This window comes from Pagrus pagrus, assembly GCF_965226575.1.
Source record: "Pagrus pagrus genome assembly, chromosome: 14".
NCBI classification, from domain to species: domain Eukaryota; kingdom Metazoa; phylum Chordata; class Actinopteri; order Spariformes; family Sparidae; genus Pagrus; species Pagrus pagrus.
This window is the reverse complement of record NC_140198.1, coordinates 5,907,213-5,923,082: the sequence shown is the minus strand read 5'-3', so window position 1 is coordinate 5,923,082 and position 15,870 is coordinate 5,907,213. Positions and strand designations below refer to the sequence as shown.

The window sequence follows — 15,870 nt, the reverse complement described above, 5'->3', positions numbered from 1 at the left end:
CAGTACAATAAATTAAATGTCTATAAACACAAATAAATACTGACAACAAGCAAAACAAACCTAAATAAATAAAACTTAAACTATTCACAGAATTAACAGGACTTTAAGAGCACTGAAACAACAAACATCACAGTGTTTTCATGTAGGCGCACATCGCACAGCACATGTGCTAATGCTGATATATTTGTGATAGGACTACATCGGCCAATAGTATCTCTAGTTTGTAGGAAATTCAAAACACAACAAATTAAAAATGTATATTTAAATAGGGATGGATCATGGAAAATGGATCGAATACGGAGAGACGGCGCGCTGAGCATTTACTGTAAATGACTGGAGTTTCTTCACAGCAGCTGGGTGACATAACAACGAGATGATTATGATTCCTTGGCGTGCCCTGAAATGCCAGAGGGCAGCACATTCATTTGAGTGAGGAGGCACTGCTGCTTTTTCTGGGAGGCCTCATCCCACAGCGGCAGCAGCCTCTGAAACCAACAGACAAGGAAACTAAACGCAAGGTCGTATAAGGACACGCTGGTGTCAGTTTACAACAGCAGCTGCAGCTAGCCACGTCCAGGCTCCACTGAAGACGCCGCCACCTGCTGGCTGTGGGAGGGAACATTTTCACTAATTAAATGAGTGCGTTCTCGAGAAATTGCACCTCTGCATTTCCCGTGAAACTCTCCTCCGAGAATTCCCTGTCTTTGTTGCAACACAGCCTCAGCTCTGAATCTTAAACATTGCTCATAGCTGCAGTCAGTCTGGAAAGAGGAACAGTTCTTTGAAGAGTCATTGCTTCACACAGACTTCTGTGTGTAGACCTTTCTGAGCAATGACATTACAGTAACTGAGAGCAAAAATAGTCATTTTAACCTGCTGGAATTCACACGGACAAGAAAGACGATGATTAAGGGTTTTTTTCTTCTCAAAGAAAGTGCAGTTTTAAATTGTGACATAACAGATTTCTAATTTTCTGCTTGAAATGATGGCGGTCTGGTAATTACAACGTGCTGCAAGGAACTTTTAACTGGTTTTGAAACAGTCTCAGTTTAATACAGATGCATCTTTATGATGTACGCAAGCAAACAAGACCATCGGCAAGAAGACTGTCTGTGTCTGTATACTTAAAAAGAGTCGGGTTCTGACTTATTCGGGTTGGATAAGTCATGAAGTTGAAGTGATGTTTTATGGCAGAGTGCTGAATATGAATCGAGGAGTCTCGCAGCCTGAGGAGTGAAGCTTTTGTCAGGATCAACAAAAATGACTGTTCCTTTTAGCAGCTTCATCCCTCTGAACCCCAAGCAGTTTCTTGCCGTTTTCATTTTGTACGTCCGTCATGTTTTTTTCTCACCGCGGCCTCGTTTTTTAACTGCCGTCATGGAAACAGCAGCGTCGAGAAGGAAGGAGAAGTCAAAAGTGTCAGTTCTAATGCCATAAATCTGAGAAAAGATCAAACTTATCCTACAAAATGTATTTATTATTTTATCGTTATTATTGGTTCAATTCTCAAGGAAAACGTCATTCAGTCATATAGTCCAAGAAAATTTGAAACAGCAACAGAAAATGGAGGGAAAATAAAGATGAAACAGTTTAAGATCATTACATCTGTCCATGTCCTGGAACACAAAACAAATAAGGAAACAAGAAATGGGAAAAACAAAAAACAAAAGAAAAAAAGCAAATAATTCACATTTTAATTGATAGGTAGAATAAAGTCTTTTGAATGAATAATCACTATTTTTAAGCCTAGGTTTGGTTAGTTTTCCTGACAGACGTGTTCGTTGCACATGATTCATTATAGGGCTGTCACAGATGTGGAAATCTGACGCTTTTAATACGTAATTTTGACCTTTTTTTCGAGAAAACATGCCTTTCCAACCCGTTGGCGTGTTGTGGGGTTCAGACGGTTAAGTAAAATATGCATTTACAGATTTTAAGAGGCCGATAATCTTGAAAAAAAAGAGACAAATAGTCCCACAATTTAATTATAATCATATTACATATCTGAGTGTATCATATATCTTTTTAAAAAGTTTAACACTACATGTGCGTCAAAGGGTCCAAATTGGAAAAGAAAACTCACTTGTCATTGCTAGTCAGTCATTATATTATGTGTTTTTATAGTTTTTATATCTGATAACTGAGAGTATGTCACTTATTATTTATTGCGCTCATTCAAAGCTCCATTGTTAACTCAAATCCTTCCGAGGAAGCTCTTAAGAAACGATGTCAGAATCCTTTTGTCCTCCTATTGTTCGACTGTGTCATGCTCGGGCAGGTGATGGATGTCTCACTTCTGTAACGTCTGTGTGTCGGGGGGGGTTTTGTGTTTCTGCTTACACAGGTAACCCAAAGGGAGTCATGCTCACCCATGGCAACGTGGTGGCTGATTTCTCAGGCTTCCTCAAAATAACAGACGTGAGTAACAATCCCTCAGGTGTCATTTTAGTTGTTGGGGACGATTTGAAACATGTGTTTTCCCTGCAACTTCTCTTGAAGTCGCCGTGTTGCAAGGTCATCTGATTCTCTTCTTCCTTCTGTCTCCTGCAGAAAGTCATTTTCCCCAACCAAGATGATTGCCTCATTTCCTTCCTGCCACTGGCTCACATGTTTGAGAGACTCATCGAGGTAAATTGGCCGAGACACTTGACCACAGGAATGCGATAGTTACGAGTTTCAAGCTGTAACGAGGGCGATGGGGGCGGAGGAAGGAGGGTGGGCGTTAATTTGAGATTATTTTGTGTGTGGGATGGAGGAAGACAGGAAGGGAGGGTCTCAAAGAAGCATTTACTGTAAAACCTGTTTTTACCTGCAGCTGGCCACTGATCAGATTCCTCCTCCGCCGTGCCTCTCACCTCCTATTGGTGCTGTTTTTGGACCGACAGTCAGAACATGCACAGTTTATCCTCACAGTGTCTGAGTCTCACAAAGGGATCTGCTGTTCAATAGGGGGAAACCACTTTGCTTCACTTCAGTTTCAGTTTTAGTCAGTAAGCAAATTAAATCCATTCATCACTGCTCCCGAAGGGAAACTTTCCCTTTGTTTAGTCTTATGGTGCACATTTCTTCCTGTAAATTCCCAATAGAAAACCTGTTTGCATGTCCATGAGAACAGTTTTCCCCTTCCAGAAATGTAACCAAGTCTCTCTTAATCCCTCATCATCATCATCATCTTCGCAGCCTTATACTTTGACATCAGGTAACTACAGACTACTTGCATATAAACACTCTGAATGACTAAATTTGTCCCCTAAAACCCACAACGTTCACCACTGAGTATCCAGAGAAAGCACATACACACATCAAGGATGCATCAGATTGTTAAAGGGGCCCCTGGTTGGACAGGACAGCCTGCTGATGACATGCCTGCTCCAGTCGTAACACTTTTTAACAAATCTTCAAGGCCAAAGCAGTGATTCAAGAGGTCGCAACATTTTTAACACCTCATTTTCACTTTCAAAAAAATAATCATTCAGTAGCTGAATACTAGGACTGCACAGCGGCAAATACTGTATATTCCTTTTACGTGACATTTATGTAATAGGGGTTACGTGCATATAGACACACTGAATGACTGAACAGTCACCACCACATTTTTCCCATCTTTCTGTCCTGACAAGGACAACTGATCCCCTGAGATAAGCCTGTAAGATTACACACACACATATGTGCAGTCATATCCGCTTCCAACAAAGACATTAACAGTAAAGGGTGTATCAGATTATGATTAAATGGAAACTTCAAATTTGTGTCACGCTTGGTCACCTGTCAAATCCAACACACCCTTAAACCCTAAAGGACTGAATTGATTGACTGTCGGTGACTCCCAAAACAATGTGACGAATCTTCGTTGTACTCTTTCAGTTGTGTTTAGATTTAGGCCAGAAAATTACCAGGTTAAGTTTAGAAAATCGCGGTTTGCCTTAAAATAACAATTTCTGTAACCTTAGTTCTCATTATGTACGTGATGTAGCTTAACAAGCCTACATTAGTAAGTTGGAAGAAGTCACTGTTGACACTGGATACAAACAGTGGGCTCCTGAATTAAAAGTCCTGCGCTTGTTTAACCCGACTATGCCTCCCCGACCTCGTCCCTCATTATACTACTTCTTCTCACATCAATATGGGGCATCATAGGCTGCTTTCATAGACGTCCTACTGTATATGGTTGTTTTTCTGATGAGATCAGGCTGCTTCAACAATGGAGGATTGAAGATAACACACACACACACACACACACACACACACACACACACACACACACACACACACGCATGCTCAGTGATATCCACATCAGACAAAGACATTAACAGCAAAGGCTGCCTCAGATTTCAGAGCTGAGTCTGCTTTGTCACCTGTCAAAACCTCAACAACACCACCTTATCACAAGCACACAGGAAACAGGAAACATCAGCTCTGGTACTAAGCACCCTGCTGGGCACCCATTCTCACGTTTCCTGTCTTCTTTTGTTTTATCTTACTCTCAAACCCAGGTGCATCGGTAGCTCGGTCAGCTTGGAGTAGCTGCCATTTAACTCCCGAGAGTGCACGTTTTCAAAAATTAAAAAAAATCCACTTTGAGGTGAGAGTTCGACCCTCGACACTCGTGGGGTTTAATGTTTCACAAGCAGAACTGATTACATAAAAACCAAAATGTTTCGGTCTTCGCACGTCCTTTCAAAATGTTTCTTAATCTTCACCTATGGGCGGCTTTCTAGCGTCACTTTTTCACCCGATGTGGTGGTTTTAGTTTCACACCAGCAGTTTCCATCCAAGTTTTGACCAGATGCTGACAGCAAAAAGAGCAGTGACCCTCCCGACCTCAGACAGCTGTTTTTACTGAGAATCTGTGGCTTTGGGTGAATGCTTTTCATGACTGACACGGGATCAGCCATAAAACGACACATCAAACATTAAACAACCGAAACTGCTGAGACTGCATTTATTTTGTCCCGTTAAAATAACTCCGCTCAACCTTTTTATTACCCCGTAACTCCAAGCCATCATTGTTTCATTAAGTGGATCATTAGTATATACAGTAAGTGTGTGCCCTCGTGTGTGGGTGTCGTGTGACGTCTGTGTAACTCGGGTTGCATCAGGTTCAACCAGCCGGGTTTGTTGGCCTGCAGCAGCGTGAGACTCAGACACAGGAAACCACCTGACTTCCCCAAAATGCAGTACATTCGATAACACAATAGAAGCAAGTTCAAGAGTCTCACAGAAACAGATAAACACATCAGCGCACCACTCTGCATCGCAGTAACGATGATGTCCCCAGCCGAGAGAAAGAACAAGGAGGGCGGACCTCCACTTTGCTTTGTCCTCAGACGGCTTCAGAAACAGGAAGAGGGTTAGCAGCAAAAGGATGTGTGCTGGGTTAATACTCAGGCCACGATCAGTCTGTCACGATCTGCGAATGATCTCTAAAAAGGACATGTGGTGATGTGTGTGTCTGTGCGAGCGTGGGAACAAAACAAACGCAGGCCAACTGAACATACAGCAGTTCGCGCTTCAAGAGTCTTTTGTATTTGCACTTGTCGGTTTGCACAAGAATCCCCAAGTCTACAAGTTGCAACAAATTTGCAAACCGTGCATCAGTTGTTTTGATTTTCTGATCTAATGATTGTTGATTTGAGTCAATCCCCCCCACCCTGGGGCTGCAGGCTCCTGTGGTAGAATCGAATAAATAGCACTCATAAGTTTCACTATGATTAACCATAAATGAGTCACTTCTTCTGCTGCTAACTTGAGTTAATCCTCTGTGAGTGCTGACACAGTGTCACACACGGGGGTCATGCCTCGACATTTACAGTAGAGTGTCTCGTTGCATAACGTTGAATGAAGTTCCTGTTTAGTTCACTTGAAAGACCCAAAAAGCAGATTTTTCCAGAAACTATGTACATTGACTGGAGTACAGTTTCATTCCACTGAGAAGTTTTATGAAAAAATGCTGTTAAAGACGGTTTGGGCATCTTGAAATAACCGTAAAACTATCCAGTATTATCAGATTTATCGTGTGAGTCATAAGAAGAGCAGTGTTGTGAAAAGTACCCAGGGTCAAGATACAGTATGAAGACATGACTGTGTCACAGTGTGTCACACAAGCAGTGTCTGTGTGTTTTTATCTGATTACTGATAAAATAGATTAAATAGAAAATGTGGTACTTTGGCTCCAAATGTGTTCCTGAATCACCCACATTTCTGCTCATGCATCAATATAACATTATAAGAGTGTCATGCACACTAAACTAGTCACTCTCTGCAGAACAAATACTTTTACTTTGATACTTTAATTACTGCAGTTTGGTTTTGAATACATGACTTTCACTTGTAGTAGAGAATTTATACATGTTGTACTGGTACTTTCACACAAGGAAAGTGTCTGAGTAGTTGATAAATAATACAATTAAATAGAGTCAATGTGCGTAAGCTCTTAATTATGATACCCGACTACCAGTAATGGAGCATTTCTTAATAAATGTAAAAGTGAATAAACTTCACTCATGCACAGTGAGCTTCCTCTGTTTGTTCGATGACGTGAGATTTGAAAGTGTCGGAACAAGAACTCTAATCTTTTACGTCAAGTACTGTGTGATGAGAACGACAGATAAACTGGTGTAAACCACATGAATACCCAACAAGTGTGTATATGTTTGCCAGTAATTTATCTAATGGTGACATATCTCCTCCCTTCAGTGTCTATATACAGCATAGACAAGAAAAGCGTCTATGAATATCTATCATATGAGTTTTACCTAAAAAAACTCAAATGGTTTAACCCCTGTCAGTGCTGGGATTGTGTCTGTAAAAGATATTAGATCACTAATGTGTTCATTATTCGTGCGCCTGTCTCTGCAGTCTGTGGTGTACTGCCATGGAGGACGGATCGGGTTCTATCAGGGCGACATCCGTCTCCTCCCAGATGACATGAAGGCCCTGCGGCCGACCATTTTCCCCGTGGTGCCTCGACTGCTCAACCGCATGTACGACAAGGTGAGATGATGAATCAAGACGATTTAAGAGAAGATGATTTTAATAAGCTCTTAACTTGTTCTGCTGCTGATGGAGCAATTCAGCTTGTTTAGTTGATTTAAAAGAAAAAATCTGCGGTTCTGTTTTGGAAACAGACGCCTACTCTGGCAGGGATTTGCGGTTTGAAAATCAAATGAAATTGGTTTCCACAACCATCATGACTCATGGGCTAAAGTGTTGTTTTATCAGCTATGATTAATACATTCGCACTCTGGTTTCCTCAGAAATCCAAGAAGGATAGACTTGTTATGGAAAATAATGAGATAGGACACAGAGTTTTTTTCCATGCACTTACTTTAAGGTGGGGTTACCTGCTTCCAGATGATTTCTGGACAGCGAACCTAAATAAACTTACATGTTTTTACACAGCTGGAACAAGAAGGCACTGTTCCCAATCAGAAAAAAAAGTGTATTTTGTCTCTCTGCAGATCTTCAGCCAGGCCAACAGCCCACTGAAGCGTTGGCTGCTTAACTTCGCTGCCAAGAGAAAAGGTGCTGAAGTCAGCAGCGGGATCATTCGCAGTGACAGCATCTGGGACAAAATCTTCTTCAGTAAGATTCAGGTAAATAGTTGTCCTCATCCTGAACTAGATGTGCCACGGCTGCTTATTTGTAAGGGCAGGTTTGCTGAAATGATTCATCGCACTTCTTCGCTCCAGGCATTTCAACCTCAAGAGTGCTGGAACAAACTTACGTCACACCTGCATTACACTCAATAAGCCATTAAATCAAAATAGGTTTCCTTGGAGGAGCACATTTCACGTTTACAGTTCACAGTAAGATGGTTCCACTGTGATGAGTAATAGCTCATAAAATACTTGCGGCAACAGTAAAGAGACAAATCTGGAGAGATAAATGTTATAGTGCACCAAAGCTCCCTGTGGTGTTTACAGAAACAGTTGACTTATTGTGCCAAAACTGTTATTTTTAACCTAATTTTCAACTGTTGTCTCTCGACCAGATGTTAAATTAACCATTTGACATCCATGATCTCTTTTCAACTATGGAGACCTGAAATCAAAGGATTCCTCTATAATATTAGATGTAATTGACCAAAAAAGCCACCTCAAAGTTAAAAAAACAACCTTTTTATTGCCTTTATATAGTGAAGCAAGACATAACAAGTGAGACAGGACAAGACACAACAAGGCATATTAGGAATCATGACAAGATGAGCACATTATGGGAGAACAAGAGACTGAATACAAAAGGGGGGGAGATGAAAAAAGTACTGGGATGTTGGCACACTGTGTGTTTGAGAAATGTTGTGGCAACCCGTGTGTGTGGTTCCTGTGTGTGAAGGTGTGCATGTGTTGGAGAATTAAAGGGAAAATTCGAAAGTAAGTAAAATGGATTAAAGTAAGTCCAAAAAAATGAAACCATCCATAAATAAATAAACAAATGATAATTAAAAAAACAGCGGCTAACTCTGTCATCAGGAGTGGGTGTGTGTGGTTCGTTTAGGTTTCAATGATAGTAGCCAGACAACCCACCAACTGTCATCAGATTCCTATTCAAATGTTGCTAAATCCTGATTGGTGCCTCAGAAATGTGTGACATCACATTAATCCAACCATCCACTTCAAACCGAGGAGCACTCTCATGTGAAATAACAAAACAGTCGAAAAACTTTGGCGGAAAACTGTGTGTTTATGTTGGACCGCATGGCTCCAAGTGAAGAAAACAAATTCCCGTGGCCTTTCTCTTAAATCCAGTATCAACAGCACTAGATTCCTGGATTATACAGATAATAAAGACCTCTCTGTCTTCATTATTTTTTTTCATCTCCAACAGGCCAGCCTGGGAGGAAGGCTGAGGATGATTATAACAGGAGCAGCTCCTACCTCGCCCAGTGTCCTGGGATTCCTCAGAGCGGCTCTGGGATGCCAGGTCAGACGCCCACACACCACCCATCCCAAACCTTAATACATACACAAATGCAGTTTGTGGGTGCACTCAACTCCTCTGTGTCTGTGTCTAGGTGTACGAGGCGTACGGCCAGACAGAGTGCACAGCTGGCTGCACCTTCACCACGCCTGGAGACTGGACCCCAGGTGAGCTTCGGCTGCGTTTATGCAACAGGCCTAGATCAGTGAGACATTTCCTTATCTCTGCCCGACTCCCTGAACTTGTTTACTTAACCAGAGGCTCCGTTCAAAGGTTTCAAAGTGACATGGTTGAGTCATGACTGAAAGGAATAAAAGACTCCTTTGCTACTGTTTAATTGAGGTCTAAGTTCGAGACTGTCACTGAAGGGGTCACAGCCGCTCAGATAATGACACAGGTGCTCAGACAGCTAAAGATCAGGAGAAAAAAGCAGGGTGAGGTGAGGAGTAAACAGCAGAGGAAGGAAAAAAGGAGACAGGCTTGACAGATAGAGAGGAAAGAGCAGTTAAGCCACATTATTGCACTCCTAATGCCTGCTAATGTGATTGCCAACATCAACAGACAGGTATAATAGACTACTGGCTGCCATAACTGCCTCTATTTATCATCTAATGTGGTGTATTGTTGTGTTAATCTCTCCACATTACTGGTTAGTTTCCAAGTGAACTCACTGCACTGTCTGATTGAGTGTATTGGTGTATTATTTTTTTTGGAGACAATCATCTTTTTTTGTGAGTTTAACCAAAGTAAACCCCCTAAATGTAATATGTCCCCTTTGTTCCTTATTTCAGCTGTAAATGCAAAAGCAAATGTGTCTTTCGAAGGATAATAATTCAAAATAAAATGTAGTATTGCTGAGCACTTATCGTAGCGTATAAACAAAGACCTAATGCCCACACTTCATCTACTTTTGGGCTGTTTTGGAACTGCAATCTGCAGGATGTGACACATAAAGATAACGATTATAAAGTCTAGTGTGTGTATAAAAAATGAAAATTCATATGGATATAATAGATGTACAGGTACCATTGTTTCCTTCCTGATACCTATTCCAGCCTTTAAGGCAGAATCGGAGGTGTTTCTGATAGCATTAGTATTAGTAGTAGTATTAGTACTGGAATAACCCTGAAGGTAATGCAAGGCTTTCCTGGAGTTTCCCTTGTCGAGTGGCTAAAAGCTGTCTAATGTGACAGAGAGAGGTCAGATTCGCATCTTTCCGAGATGGTTCCCTGTTTATTGATATGAATGAAACTTGATTACCCAGCATATACACGAAAGAGCTGACGCTTTTAGCCCAAAATACGGGTGCATTAACTTTTTTTTGCTGAGCGTGTCTTATTGCCAGCACACAAAAATACAAAAAAAATAAAAAATAAAACAAAATAAGAACATGAATCAACACTTTGAACAGCTAAGAAGCTTCAAAGTTACATTAAAAACAGGAGTAAATGCAGTTTGTTGCCTTGAATTTGACCCTTGACCCTTGAATTCAATGCCAGTCCTTTTATCCTCTCATTTCACATACTGTGATAAAGATGTGTGAACCAAACACCGACAGAGAAATGTCAGGATACATATTGTACCATTGCATATCAGCCAAAACCACATCACGACATGTGCAACACCCCGTTGCCACAGCCACTTGCAGCACGGGCAGTAAATAAAAAGCTGTTAGATGACAACATCAAACTATAGTCTAACATCACCCCCTGCTGCTCGACTCTGGTACTCCGTACAGTGTTTGTATTTTTATGAGATATAAGATCCACTGATCTTTCTTCCTTCTTCTCTTCACGATCTAAACATTAAGTCTACCTCCTCCTCAAATATTTGGTTTCATATGATGCGAGTACATTGTAATCTGTAGAAATCCATTTAGCTGCGACGAAGGCTGCAGCGTGTGAAGGGAATCAGACAGTTCAAGTTCAAGCATGAAGGTTGTTTTGTTGACTTTGTTTTGTTTTCCCTGCACCTGAAATCAGGTCACGTCGGGGCCCCGCTGCCATGTAACCTCATCAGACTGGTGGATGTTCCTGAGAAGAACTACTTCGCCTCAAAGGGAGAGGGAGAGGTAAGCAACATACACTGCACATGTAGCCGTGTTGAGTATTTTTGTGTGTGTATTCATCACAATATCAGAGAACTTTAAAATCATTTAAGATGTTATAATAATGCTGTGACTTGATTGAAGTATAAGGAAACAAAAGAAAACCCTAAAGAAACCTTGATAAGTGATTTGTAAAAGAGCAACAACTTCAAAAAGTATTGCTAGAATTGAAAATGAAAGAAAAATGTCCAAAATACACATCAATGTCTTTATTTTATTTTAGATTTCTGTTATGGAAAATGATGTATATTCGTGCATATTTTTTTTAGACAGCATCATCTGCTGTACAGATTTTAAACATAAAATATCAGAACAACAATTTTCTTTATGTAAGTAATCAACTGAGGAAGTTTCATGGTGGTGAAAGTTGATCCTATTCACCATTTTTTGTTGAAAATGTCTGGAATATTAAATATTGAGACAAATTTCTCTCATTCTCTGAACCAGAAATCTCCTCTTCATACACCAAACTGAAGGTTATTACAAAGGAGTTTGTTCATATATCATTCATAACCTGATTTGCATAACATTTTATTTGCAAAAAATTTGTTTTTTTTCATGGCTGATGACAGTATTTTCTGATTTATGGATGGATAAAAATGAAATAATCTCTGTAAAAAACCTTTGGCTCTAATATGTCAACAAAATGAAACAGGGATTTTGAATCTGTCTTTGTGGATAAGTGCATTTCTAACCAAAATTCCCTAATATCACATATTTAAACATAACATGCCACAGCTTCAAGAGAATAAAAGAAAACCACACACTTTATATAAGATGGATGCAACTTTTCTAATCTCCCATCCAGGTTTGTGTGAAGGGACCTAACGTGTTTAAGGGCTACCTCAAAGACCCGGAGAGGACGGCCGAGACGCTGGACTCAGATGGCTGGCTTCACACCGGGGACATCGGCAAATGGTTACCTGTACGTGCATACGGCTCACACCAGACTCCATGACAATGAAGTATTTTATGTTCTGCGGCATTTGCTTTAATTAGTTTCCTCCTGACGTCTTTTATTTGTACCTCTCCTCTCCTGTAGAACGGCACACTGAAGATCATCGACAGGAAGAAGCACATCTTCAAGTTGGCGCAAGGCGAGTACATCTCCCCTGAGAAGATCGAGAACATCTACATCAGGTGTGAACCGGTGGCTCAGCTCTATGTTCATGGAGATAGCCTGCAGGTAAGAGTGCTAACACACACATACACACTCAGCATCTTAACGTCCGACAGACCTCCCATGATCAGCTGTCTGGTGCTCAAAATCACTCAATCTTCTGACTTTTGTCCTCTTATGTTTGTGTTTGCTCTGCCCAGTCCTGTTTGGTGGGAATCGTGGTTCCCGACCCTGAAGTCATGCCTGAATGGGCCAAGAAAAAAGGCATGTTAGGCACCTACAAGGACCTCTGTAAAAACACGGTGGGTTGCACATGGCAGAAATGTTTGGAAACGCTTGCTGAAAATACTGAGACTTCTACGGAAGATAACTTCATTCTTTCGTCAACAGGAATTAAAGAAGGCAATCCTTGAAGATTTGGTGCGTCTGGGCAAGGCCAGTGGCCTCCACTCTTTTGAGCAGGTAAGTACAGTTACTGTTTATGTTTGAGGTCTGAGGCGAAAACAAAAACCAGAAAAAAAGATTTTGGTCACTAAAAAAAGAGTGAATTCACGAATACACTTTTCTTTTCTGATTTATGAACAAATGTGTAAGACAACCTTAGTTTTAAAGCTATAGTATGACCATATATTTGACAGCACTATCTCAAGAAAGGTCTGTTTGATTATCTTGTAAAGTCCTACTTTACTTACTCCTTGAGTAATGCAGTAATTGCTTCAGTTGAGCAATAAAACAAAAACAAATAAAGCTTCTATCAGCCGAACAAAATAGAGGTGTTGACGTAGACTTTCTCCCTTTAATAAGAAACGTTTTGGAAGAAAATGAATAGTGTTACCTTGTCTTGCCATAACTTTGGGGAGACTCTCAATGGCCTTGCTGTCATTCAACAACTTTTCTACTCCTCTCCACTTTCCTTCTCAAGGTGAAGAACATCTACGTTCACAACGAGATGTTTTCCATTGAAAACGGCCTCCTGACGCCGACGCTAAAGGCCAAGAGACCCGAGCTGAAGGAGTTCTTCAAGGCGAAGATCGACCAGCTCTACAGCAGCATCACCATGTGAAGGCTGGCAGACCTCATTTTCCTTCAAGCATCTTAGCACTAAGACCTGTTTTGATCATTGACTCTGCAGTGGGACAAAGATGTGACACCTTAGGCTTAACATGCTTTGGGAAAGCAAGCCAAATCTGGTCCTGCTGTGGAAGATTTAAAATGCCTAAATGAAGAAACAATCAAAAAAATAAAGTTAGATAGAATACACATGTAATGTTATGCGTATTCCCTTTTAATGTGTCCATTCATTCAAATTCATAAAAATACAAAAAATAACATATGATTTTTAAATATTAACCAAATTAATCAAACTTAGAAACAAAGTGGTGCCTTTCAGTGAGCAGAGGACATCATAGACCTGCCAATACTAAATACAAAGCACTGGTATTGATTTTCCCGAGGTCATGCAAAGGAGCTTTTTCTTTTTGGAAACAGAAAGAAATGATCAATACCAAAAATAAAATAATCAACTGTCCAATCACAGTGTCGGGGGTGGGGCTGTGGGTGGCGCTTAGCACTGCTGACAAGAGGCTATACAGACACTGAAGGATCTTCTTTGCCCAGCTCTCGGTGAGTGTTGACAGTAAACACAGACAGGCTTAAAGGACAATTTTTAATTGAAACATTTTTAAATTGTTAACAGTTATGACTTTTATGTCAAAAATGTCTTTGTATTGTGTTGCAGAGATAGCAGTTGAAGTTAGCATGCTAACCAGCTAGCCCCTAGCCTATCGGTACCTCGATAAGGAATTGATAGTCCCATAGTAAACAACATCAACATTCCCTCGGTGCTCCAAGCTGATACGACCGCTGGCTGCACGGTCAACTGAGCTTACTAGCTAACAGCAGCTACAGTTAGCAGCAGTTAGTGGCTAATCTGGTGATATGGTGCCCTCTATTTGTTTGGAGTATGCCGATGAATCCAACAGGTGGCCAATTTAACCTACTGTGTTTTAGGTTGATCTCTGCTGCACAACGCTGAAATGCAACACACTTCACTTTGTTTTCTGTGATGTGATTTGTTTTTTGCCTTGGGAAATTCATGTCACAATGAAAAACAATTAAATACTAATATCTAAATAATTTCAAAATGTTTTTCATTTGAATATGACACACTAAATGCACGTAGAAAAGGGAAATACCCATAACAATAATGTAATTATATTGTATTTCATACGATTTCTTCGTTTGACTTGTTTTAATTTAGACATATTAAATCTTCCGTGCATCGTTACCTGCTAGCCACCCTAACAAACCATCAAATGCTCTGTCCCCAGCTCCACAAAGTCATCAGCACTTTTACGTTGAGCAATCCATTTTTAATTACCTTTTTTAATCTTCTCTCCTCCACGACTTTAAACCCACCAGCCAAACACAACCTAAAATTGTGCGACAGCAAGTATGATGTCTTTGTGTATAGTGTAGGTCAAGGATACGTCTAGTTCTGTGATCATGCCAACACCTCGTGGGATAGAAATCAACTCCATCCACAGTGATAAACAGTAGATTTTCATTTGAACAAGCTGATCTGACACAACAAGGATTAAACTCACGTTCAACCCAATCAGACATCGTGTAATTAGACCATGAACACATCCTCCTGTTTGAGGTCTAAATTAAGATAGTACGGACAGGAGAGTAGCCGCTCCTGCCTCCTACAAATTATCACCATCCGCACTGTTCCATGTGGAGTATCTGAATGTTTGAGCTGCATCCAAATCACAGTTCCTGTCAATTATTCACTCGTTCATTAAGTCATCTGGATACGGCTGTGGTCAGCATTTTAGCATGCATGCTCTTTGTTTATATGAAGGACTGACTGGCCCACTGTAAAAGTCATCAAGGTTTGCACTCTGAAGCTGGTTCAATCACAATTTCCTTTACATCTGTCTTAGCACAAAGAGTACGTCAGGTAAAAGGCAAAAAAAAAAAAAAAAAGAGAAATAATGCAAAACCAGGGCTCGGGGCAATGCATGCAGTTTGCCCTGGAATGCTGGGACCATTAGCATTTGACTTGAAAAAGACAAGTAGTCTTTGCGGCCATTAATAGCAGGATGTATGCAGCTGCCCACAGCCACTGCTGCTAGTGCAAGGCTTTGTAACGTAGGCAAAGCTGATGAGTTCCACTCACTGAAGGAAAATAGAACAACCATCAACTTTTAAACAAACGAAACACTTTTTCTGAAGGGTTACACATAGAAGTACTGTATAGGCTTTTTAAGTTGATTACCGTCCCAAAGCATAAACAATGTGGATGTACATAAATGAGGACAGCTAGATGTAAGCATATTTATTAAAATCAATGGTTTGAATGGATTTTTTTCTCTCTTTTTGCGTGTAGTGAGATGAATTGTACTTATTTATTTATCTATTCTGCTGTAAAATGGAATCAGCACCATATCCTTGTAATGATTGAGTGCAGCAATAGGGACGCGGGAGGTTGGGGAATAGGACACGGGCAATGAAATAAAAGATATTCTGGAATGATTTTAATCTGGTGTCTTGTTCTTTTTTTCATGGTGTGTTAAAGATTATTTGCTTTAAAGGGACCTAGTACGCATTTCCTTTCCTTCGGTGTGTCATATATGTTCTTGTGCATTTAAAGATCTTGAACGTTTAAAAGGTCAAAGTCAGCACCAACAGAAGCTCCTCTCTCCCACAGAAAACACTG

At 40.5% G+C, this 15,870-nt stretch overlaps 1 protein-coding gene across 2 annotated transcripts in view; it reads left to right on the top strand.

Moving 5' to 3' along the window:
• Window positions 1-15,692, top strand: part of acsl6 (acyl-CoA synthetase long chain family member 6) — a 43,432-nt gene extending 27,740 nt beyond the window's left edge. For both annotated transcript variants that reach the window (XM_084374448.1, XM_084374449.1), the window contains exons 10-21: window positions 2,345-2,418; window positions 2,551-2,628; window positions 6,859-6,993; window positions 7,461-7,595; window positions 8,827-8,922; window positions 9,014-9,086; window positions 10,902-10,990; window positions 11,835-11,951; window positions 12,069-12,212; window positions 12,347-12,448; window positions 12,537-12,608; window positions 13,069-15,692. In XM_084374448.1, the coding sequence (XP_084230574.1) occupies window positions 2,345-2,418; window positions 2,551-2,628; window positions 6,859-6,993; window positions 7,461-7,595; window positions 8,827-8,922; window positions 9,014-9,086; window positions 10,902-10,990; window positions 11,835-11,951; window positions 12,069-12,212; window positions 12,347-12,448; window positions 12,537-12,608; window positions 13,069-13,209 (1,256 nt within the window). In that variant the 3' untranslated portion in view covers window positions 13,210-15,692. The remainder of the gene's footprint in view (window positions 1-2,344; window positions 2,419-2,550; window positions 2,629-6,858; window positions 6,994-7,460; window positions 7,596-8,826; window positions 8,923-9,013; window positions 9,087-10,901; window positions 10,991-11,834; window positions 11,952-12,068; window positions 12,213-12,346; window positions 12,449-12,536; window positions 12,609-13,068) is intronic.
• Window positions 15,693-15,870: the final 178 nt, after the last annotated feature.